The sequence below is a fragment of the Sinocyclocheilus grahami genome, unplaced genomic scaffold (assembly GCF_001515645.1).
Source record: "Sinocyclocheilus grahami isolate Dianchi unplaced genomic scaffold, SAMN03320097.WGS_v1.1 scaffold56.1, whole genome shotgun sequence".
Lineage (NCBI taxonomy): Eukaryota > Metazoa > Chordata > Actinopteri > Cypriniformes > Cyprinidae > Sinocyclocheilus > Sinocyclocheilus grahami.
Genome location: NW_015505235.1, coordinates 3,314,556 through 3,324,635, shown reverse-complemented (window position 1 = coordinate 3,324,635; position 10,080 = coordinate 3,314,556). Strand labels below are relative to the sequence as shown.

At 33.0% G+C, this 10,080-nt stretch overlaps 1 protein-coding gene across 1 annotated transcript in view; it reads left to right on the top strand.

The window, feature by feature from the left end:
- Window positions 1-10,080, top strand: part of cdk17 (cyclin dependent kinase 17) — a 57,018-nt gene that overhangs the window by 23,012 nt on the left and 23,926 nt on the right. Inside the window, exon 2 of the mRNA XM_016270408.1 lies at window positions 7,405-7,553. Within this exon, the coding sequence (XP_016125894.1) occupies window positions 7,427-7,553 (127 nt within the window). The 5' untranslated portion in view covers window positions 7,405-7,426. The remainder of the gene's footprint in view (window positions 1-7,404; window positions 7,554-10,080) is intronic.

Sequence of the window (10,080 nt, the reverse complement as noted above, 5' to 3'; positions counted from 1 at the left end):
TAAACTTGCTATTTATATAATATATATATTAATATATTAATATAAGCATAACTATTATTGCTCAAGTCAAGCAATATTGTTGTTTTTGTTGTTCATAATTTGTTACTAAATTGAACAGCATCTTTATTTGCAATGTCTGTGTCATAATTAGTTTGTTATTCGAACTTCAGACTTGTACAATTTCATTCAGACTGAAGAATTTACATTTTAAAAGACAAATTATTGCTTTAGTCTGACATAAATTTAACTTTTAAAGTTCATGTAAACTTATTTATAGAGACTTGCTGTTTTTTTGTAATTTTTTTTATATAATTTCAATTATAATATAAAATATAATTATATCATTATATCATTTATTTATCAGTTTCCACAAAATATTAAGCTGCACAACTGTTTTCAACATTAAAAATAATTTTTTCTTGAGCAGCAAATCAGCATATTAGAATGATTTCTGGAGGATCATGTGACACTGAAGACTGGAGTAATGATGCGGAAAATTCAGCTTTGCATCACAGGAATAACTTACATTTTAAAATATATTCAAACCAAAAACAGTTATTTTAAGTTGTAATAATATTCCAGAATTTTGACTCAAAAATTCTGATCAAATCTACACTATATAATTTCTGTAGACCAAAAGCCCCAACTACATGCATATCAAATGACCTATAACAGTTTTTGCATATTTTTCAGTATCAGTCTCAATGCGGCCAGCTTTCCCCTCTCCAGCAGCCCAATTTCCTATCAGCGCAATCCCCCGGAGAGCTGCTGTCTGGGGACGGATATTGCACCAGGCCGGGGGGTTAATGATGAGAGCGGGCGTGGTGACAATAGACAGCACTGTCCCAATGCCATTCGCTCATTGGCCAACAGTGCAGCGTGTCACTGTAACAACAGTGTCAGTGTCCTGCCGAATAAGAAGTGGACAAACCGAGAGAAAAAAACAAGAAAATGGCCTCTACGCTCACTTTTGTGATGTGTTTGTATTTGTTTTATTGAGTCAGCAAGAGGAGTAGAAAAAACTTTAGAGAAGCCATGCATGAGTGATTTTACATTTTAAGTATAATATTTAATAAATATTTACATATTGTATTTTTGTTGTATTATGTTGTAATAAATAATTATATAATATAAGTATTATATTTATATAAATAGCTTACAATTTATTTATATATAAATTGAATACAATTTTTGTATTTAAAATGAATAAATAAAATTAGTCTATTAGTTTTTTTTTACCCTATTCACCTAAGGTGTCTTGCCTTACATTTCCTGTTTAAATGTATTATTTGTTTATTATTTATAAATGTATTATTTATGATGTAAAGTCCCTGTAGGCCAAACATCAAAGTCTGACACTGAATAATGTCTGCATGTCTTTAATTGAACGGGATGGTGACTTCGGCGAGTGTTAAAGTGTCTGTATGTGTGTGTTCGGGCTGGTTGTGCCCTGTCCTGGCAGGTCTGATAGAGGAATGCCAACTGTTCGAACACAAGCCCATGAAAAAACATGCTTATGGCCACAGGGTGTGTCCAGACCCTGCTGTCCTGCATAGCAGAGTGAGATACCAGCTGTTTGAGAAGATGTGCTCTGTCAGCATGCACATTTAACTGTCCGTCGGTGCTATATTGGCCTGTAGCAGTAGTCTAATCCTTCATATGAGAGCTCGTGGCCCCCCTTTCTTTAGACTGTGTCGGATAGACAGATGGTGTGCATGCGTGTGCATGATTGTTTTCGAGAGGAACCAATCACAGATGCTCTGGCCATCCATTTCCTGTAGTTGGGGGCAGATTTGTGTTTTTTGGATGCACTTTTTCCCTCTTTGTGGCATCCTGAAATCAGACACCACCTGAGTAAAGCCGTCTCGCTGTAACCTGGTCTTCTTTTGTGCGTCTGTGAGTTATTTGTATGATCACATAGGGGCGAATGTTATCAGTATGTGCTGTACTTTTGGATAGACTAGGAGAACCTTGGAGTGTTTCATTTGTACCTCGCTTTGTGAACACAACGAACCGAAGTCTTGTGTGAACTTGGGTGTGTGAAGTCTGACGGTGAAATACAATGGACAGAAAGAGTCCCGCTGCCTCCCATGGCAAGGTGTTTCCTGCCTAAAATGGAGAAATACACAAGCACACACACATTAAAGCTGTATTAAAAGCCTTTAGAGAAACCATGCATGAGTGATTTTACATTTAAGGGTTGTTATGCATGACGATTAACCCCTGTTATCATGCTAAAATCACCATTATGCATGCCTTGAGTAGTTTATTGCTTTTATAAAATGGCAACAGCAATGCAAATCTAGGATAACAGGATTTATTTATTTATTTATAATGATTAGGGATGCAAGATATGATGTGTATTTCAATATTTAAATTTATTTAAATGCATTGGCATTTGTTAATTTAAATTTATTAATGCATGTTTTCTGCTTAAATTATTTATGGTTTCAAAATGTATTATTTTAATACATTTATATTAAAATTATATTATATATTATATTATATTATATTAATACATTTATATTTTATATAATACTGTTTTTACATTTAGACCTTTAACTTTCATTCAATCAGTAATTAATATTTTAAGATGGCATATATATATATATATATATATATATATATATACACACGCATATATACATATATATATATATAATATTTATTTATTCAATTGATTTACATGCATTTACATTTATTTACTTTTTATATATTCCACACACATTTTCTATTTAAATTATTTATTATTTTTAAATGTATTATATATTTAAATGTATTTATAAATTATTTTAATATTTAAATTTTTTTTTTTTTTCATTTGTCCTATTTTTACGTTTAGATAGATTTTGCCTTTAAACTCTCATTCAGTCAAAAAAATTATTTTTCTTTCTCTTTTTTTAATACAATTTCTATTTAAATTATTTGTTTGATTGTTTTAAAATGTATTATTTTAAGAATTATAAATAAATGTATGAATAAATAATATAGAAAATTTATTTTAGCATTCTCATTTGTACATTTGACTTTAAACCCTCATTCAATCATACATTATTACAATTATTTGTTTTACATTACTCTTCTTTTTTATTTTTATTTTTAAAAAATTGTTTTGTTTTACTATTAATAAGACCCGGTGTCTTATATTGCTGTCATTTTATATTTAGAAATGCATTGGTGTAAAGGGAATTATGGTGCATGTGGGAGTGTGTGTTTTGAAAATGCACAACCATGTGTTGAAGTGCCTATAAAAACAAAATACAGTCTCATGAATATTTGATTAAAAGCCTTTGGATTATTAATGTTTTTTGTGCATGTCACGTGCAAGTTTTAAAGGCCTGCTGTGTAGTTTAAAAACTATCCCACAAGAACTTACTAACACACTAAATGAGGCCTTCCTATTAGTCAGTAGATATTTAAGATGCCATGAAATGGTTTGACAAGCATTTTTCCCTTTTGAAACAGGAAGTTAGTGAAGGACTCTTAATTTAAAACCACACTGAAAACAATGAAGACTTGTTCAGAATTGATTCATTCTAGCTATTGTTGGTTGGGTAAGTAAATGAGAGTATGAGGGTTATCACTGCTGACTGCGTTTAAAAGCATCTTCCCGTGAGCGATAGATTCATTATCACATCATGCAAAAAAGATTAACACTGAATGGTGAGTTCAACGACTCACGATTCATGAGAGCCAAGAGTCAACTCAAGCCCTCTGGACCAGGCCTGCCAGCCCCACTTATCGTCCCCGAGAGCGTGTGCGTGAGCACGGAGAGATTTCCTTGTTTTGTCCCAGTGCGCATGTGAACATCTGCCCGGCACGTCAGCCGCGGTGTCTTGTAAAGCTCTTAAACCGGAGGCCATCACACGGCCTGTGATTTCACTCCCTCCTGACCGCCGTTATGCTCCTGTGAGCTGGAAAATAGCTGAAGGTCAGCGTGCCCTCGACAAATCAGCTTTAACAATGAGGGTCAGTAACACGGTCCAGACGTCCGGCTGAGGGTAGATGATGCTTCAAATGATGGAAGGCTTGTGAGATCTATAAAATAAACCAGCATAATTAGTTATTCTCATCATTAGCTGACAAAGACCAAAAAATATTTTTTAAATTTTTTTGAAAGAAGTCTCTTCTGCATACCAAGGCAGCATCTATTTGATCAAAAATACAGTAACATTTTGAAATATTTTTACAATTTAAAATAATTGTTTTCTATGCGAATTAATTTTTTTCTGCGATGCAAAGCTGTATTTTCAGCATCATTACTGCAGTCTTCAGTGTCACATGATCTTCAGAAATCATTCTAATATGCTGATTTGCAGCTCAAGAAACGTTTCTTAATATTATCAATGTTGAAAACAGTTGTGCTGCTTCATATATATATATATAATATCCAAAATCATCATCAATGTATGTTTTTGCACAGGTTAGCACCACAAACGTATTTTGCTGAAATATAAGCTTTTTGAAGCGATTTGGACATTTTGGTTTCTCTCATTCAGCAGATAAACATGCTTGACTGTTCAGTGGACCGTGATGACCTCTGGGTGAACCTGCCTGCATTAAAAAGGACTTCAGCATAATCCTGGGAGAGAATTTAATACATATGAAGAGTTTCTAATAATGCACCGTATTATTTACAGTATAATCTCTTCATATAATCTGTTTAGGAAACCTGAAGCCCCCATCTCACCTCCAGAGACAGAAAGCCGTGTGAATCTCATCAGGCCACTCGTGCTGCTCTCCGCTGGGGAAGGTGGCGTATGAATCCCCCTGTGGTTTATTCTCCATGCGGCTGTCAAAGGCCAGCATCCTCATCCATCAGCTCTATCGATCGCCTCCTCCGGCGCGCGTGATCCGGCCCTGTTGCGTAGAGCAGATGGAGGAGAGACGGTGATATTTCAGCCCAAAGGTGACGTTCCCAAAGCCAAGGTGAGCTGAAGACCGTTTGGGTTTTTGTAGCGAGATAAAACTCATGAATGACTTAATGCTGACAGAAGAACTGTCAAAACAAAAACTGCTTCACTTACAGACAGATATGAATCAAAACACTTCAACGTCTGAATCAATACAGCAGGATTCCGTTTCAAACGTCATACTAGCTACTATTTTTAAAAGAAAGCAGTATGCATGCATAGAACATCCACTACATTTGCCAAATGTGCAGTAAACAGCAGTGCACACTGCATGAGATACTGTATCCTACAATGCAATGCACTTGACTTCACCTTCCATTGTCTTAATGACAAACAAACTGAATACAAGTGTGATCATTAACATCATTTTGACTCATTATTTGACCATGCTGAAAAAAGTTAAGGCATTTCATTTATTTATTTATTTTCGATTGCACAAAAATTATAATTCATATCCAATAATAATTTATGCATTTAGCAGACGCTTTCATCCAAAGCAACTTACAGTGCATTCAGGCTACACATTTTTTTACCAGTGTGGGTGGTGCCTGCATTGAACCCACGACCTTTTGCGCTGCTAATGCAAAGCTCTACCACTGAGCCACAGGAACACAAGACAACACACAATACAACAACAATCCAAGATGACTGGATGCCACACAATACATTAAACTTAAACATAACACATAAAGAGGTCATATAGCAACCATGTAGCATACTACTGTTTGAAAGAATTATTATTAATCTATATATATATATATATATATACACACACGCATATATACATATATATATATATAATATTTATTTATTCAATTGATTTACATGCATTTACATTTATTTACTTTTTATATATTCCACACATTTTCTATTTAAATTATTTATTATTTTTAAATGTATTATATATTTAAATGTATTTATAAATTATTTTAATATTTAAATTTATATATATATATATATATATATATATACACACACGCATATATACATATATATATATATAATATTTATTTATTCAATTGATTTACATGCATTTACATTTATTTACTTTTTATATATTCCACACATTTTCTATTTAAATTATTTATTATTTTTAAATGTATTATATATTTAAATGTATTTATAAATTATTTTAATATTTAAATTTTTTTTTTTTTTCATTTGTCCTATTTTTACGTTTAGATAGATTTTGCCTTTAAACTCTCATTCAGTCAAAAAAATTATTTTTCTTTCTCTTTTTTTAATACAATTTCTATTTAAATTATTTGTTTGATTGTTTTAAAATGTATTATTTTAAGAATTATAAATAAATGTATGAATAAATAATATAGAAAATTTATTTTAGCATTCTCATTTGTACATTTGACTTTAAACCCTCATTCAATCATACATTATTACAATTATTTGTTTTACATTACTCTTCTTTTTTATTTTTATTTTTAAAAAATTGTTTTGTTTTACTATTAATAAGACCCGGTGTCTTATATTGCTGTCATTTTATATTTAGAAATGCATTGGTGTAAAGGGAATTATGGTGCATGTGGGAGTGTGTGTTTTGAAAATGCACAACCATGTGTTGAAGTGCCTATAAAAACAAAATACAGTCTCATGAATATTTGATTAAAAGCCTTTGGATTATTAATGTTTTTTGTGCATGTCACGTGCAAGTTTTAAAGGCCTGCTGTGTAGTTTAAAAACTATCCCACAAGAACTTACTAACACACTAAATGAGGCCTTCCTATTAGTCAGTAGATATTTAAGATGCCATGAAATGGTTTGACAAGCATTTTTCCCTTTTGAAACAGGAAGTTAGTGAAGGACTCTTAATTTAAAACCACACTGAAAGCAATCAGATCTCATTTAAAATGTATTCATTCCAGCAATTGTTGGCTGGAAAAGTAAATGAGAAAGTATGAGGGTTATCACTGCCGAAGATGCACCAGCAAGCCATCATTTCTTTCTTTAATCTGCTAAATAGAGACTAGCATCAGGGGGATGGGATGTTCTCTTTCTAGTATTTTATTGGCATATGCTTGTGCGTACTAGTTGAGTCATCAGTATTTTGGTCTGTTTTCCTGGAAGAGAAGTACAGTAAATTTTAATTGACATGCACTGAAAGCCACAAAACTCGAATTTAAACTTAATTTCAGATCATTATTATAATTTCCATGCCATAGCCTAAACCAATTCTAAAATGCAAATGCAAAATACTCTGAAACTGTTTGCATTTGTACAAGTGAAAAAAGGCATGATTAATGAAACACATCGTTCTTTTTTTTGGTTTGGTCGGTCCTCAAAAATGAGTCCGAAATACACACACCATAGGGTGCACTGACTGCGCTCAACCTACAATGCCACAGAACTTAATAATAAAGTAATAAATTCAGTTTTTAATGAAAAGAAGTCTTCAAACACTGCATGTCCCTCAGAGATTCGCAGGCCGATGATGATTAACGCTGTCTGTGTGTGTGTGTGTGTGTCTGTCCTGCAGGCCCCCCCTGACTCAGAGGCCCATGGAGAGGATGAAGAGGTTTAAGAGACGATTGTCGCTCACCCTGCGTGGTAGCCAGACGATCGATGAATCGCTCTCGGAGCTGGCGGAGCAGATGACCATTGAGGAGAATAGCAGCAAGGACAGCGGTGAGTGTGTGCGCTGTACCTTCCTATTGTTTGCTGTGTCTATATTGTGAGTGTAGGGTCACTGTTAATGTTAAGTAGTTCAGATTAGAGGCTGATTTACTAGCACTTTGATTAGCTTGTGGAACAAGAGCTCTGGAAACCTGGAAGAGGTCCACAGGAGTGGAAAAAAATGACTCGGGACGCAGGGGCTCTATAAACTAATTATTAGATTTTCTAACAAACCTAATTGAGTAAAGTCTATTATATGATGTAACATACCACTGCAGTGTAGAAAACCTGTTTTGCGTGCATTCAACATTCATGTTCTAACTTTTTTCCACATTTTCATCTTTATTTCACTTATATATTGCTATGTCAACACACTGTGTATCACTACACTAATATTTGAAGACAAATATTCTGCATTCTTGCAGATATGTGAAAGACGGCTTCATGTTTGCTTTGGCCTGACCTCTGAGATTTTCACTCGGGGAGTGACTGGACCCTTGTATTTCTTTTTTAAATTTACAGGAATAAATCCAGGGTATTTATTTAAATCCTTTAAAATAACTTAGAATGTGTACTTAGTTGTTTCATTTCAATATAAGTTACTTTGACCTGTCAAGTCATTCTAGAGTGTTTAAAACAGAAATGACAAGCTTGTGTTTTTGTGAACTCTTACCACTTCTCTATTCCCTTTGGATACTTTATTCTCCCTTTTTAATATTTTCTTTTATGTTAAAGGAGTACAAGTTAAGCTCAGTCAACTGTTTGCTGATTGCATAATGATTATCAACAGAATCATTTTGGGGAATAAATTTGAGGCACTTAAAATGGAAGTTAATGAGGACCATTTTTGGGGGATACTTTTTTGTAGGGATGCACGATATATCGGCCACCATATCGGTATCGGCCGATAAATGCTAATTTTTCTGTTATCGGTATCAGAAAATGTTGCCGATATCTTAAAGCCAATATATAATGCATTATTTCCTTCAGAGACCCTTCAGATGCGCGCTGTTCGTTTGCAGCCTTTTGTGCAATTGTACGTTGTATTATTGTGTTTATTTGATGTATATCTGATTTATCTCGTATAGAATGCCTTTGGTTAAGTTAAAAGAGCGCTTCAGTTTACCGGTGATCATCTTTAGCTCAGCGCACGCAGCTCAAACAGCAGTACACAACATTAATAACTATGATTGGGAATGTCGTGTATATAACATTCTAATGAGAACATTATTATAATAAAACGCAGTGCACAACATTGATAACTATGATTGGGAATGTTGTGTATATAACATTCTAATGAGAACATTATTATAATAAAACGTTGTGAATTCTTTGGGTTTAGTTGCCGTGTTTCAGCGCGTTGTTATGGGAAGAGCGCATCCACAACAGGATCACACATTCTGACTATAGCATGCAATAACTGTGTCATTTTGTACATATATAAGTTGTATTATTATGTTTATGTTGTATTAATATTAATCTCAGTATGCATTTCCTTGAGTTAAATAAGCTGCCAGCAAAACGCTTCAGTTTACCATGTTCATTCAGCTCTTCAGCTTCAGCTTGAGCTGCAGCTCAATGGCTGCTATTTAAAACAGTGGTATTAATTTGTTACTTTTTCAAAATCATTGATATATTATTAATAACAACAACCACTTGTATTTTTCTCTTATTATTTTCATCAACAATATGGTTTAGTAATTAAAATCGTTTAATTATTGTCCGTGCAGAGGCTATTCCGTTTTATTGATCTATGGCTCATTCATTTTGATTCTTTACACGTGTAATGATGTCCAGTGACTTGTTTGCATTATTTATGCATTATTTTATTTATTTGTAAGACTTTTTTATGACTTTTTTAAATTTGGTAATGGGAGTGTAAAATTATTTTTAAAACGTACACCGTTCAAACTAGGCTGCTTATGTTGAAGTGTTTGGGATGTGGGTTTTAATGAGGAGAACTTTTTTGTAATCAGGCTCTCAAAAAGTATATAAAAATTTGGATATAGATTTATCGGCCAACATATCGGTTATCGGCTTTCAAAAATAAAGAATTATCAGTTATCGGTATCGGCCAAAATGTTCATATCGGTGCATCCCTACTTTTTTGTGTTTTATAAAGCTGTTTAAATCAATGTTTACACAAATTTTACGGTCATTTTAGGTTTTTAAACATTATGTTGTCGTGACAGTGAAGTTTGAAGCATAAGTTTTTTTATTTTGTCCCCCCCTCCCCACCTTAAAATCATGTTAATACATTGTTTGTCTTGTGTCTGTACTATTCAGGGTTACTTGAAATTAAATTAATGTTAACTGAAATAAAATGTTGAAAATATTTTATTAAAAAAAAGTATATTTCAGCTAGTTTCCTAGGCAACATTTCTCATTTATTTAGTTTAACTTGGTGTACTAAAATGACTAAAAATAAAACTGAAATTAAAAAATTAATACAAATTTTATAAACACATATTAAAAACAACAAAACGTAATAAAAATGTCAAAAGCACATAGACAAATTCTAAAGCTTTAACCAAATTTA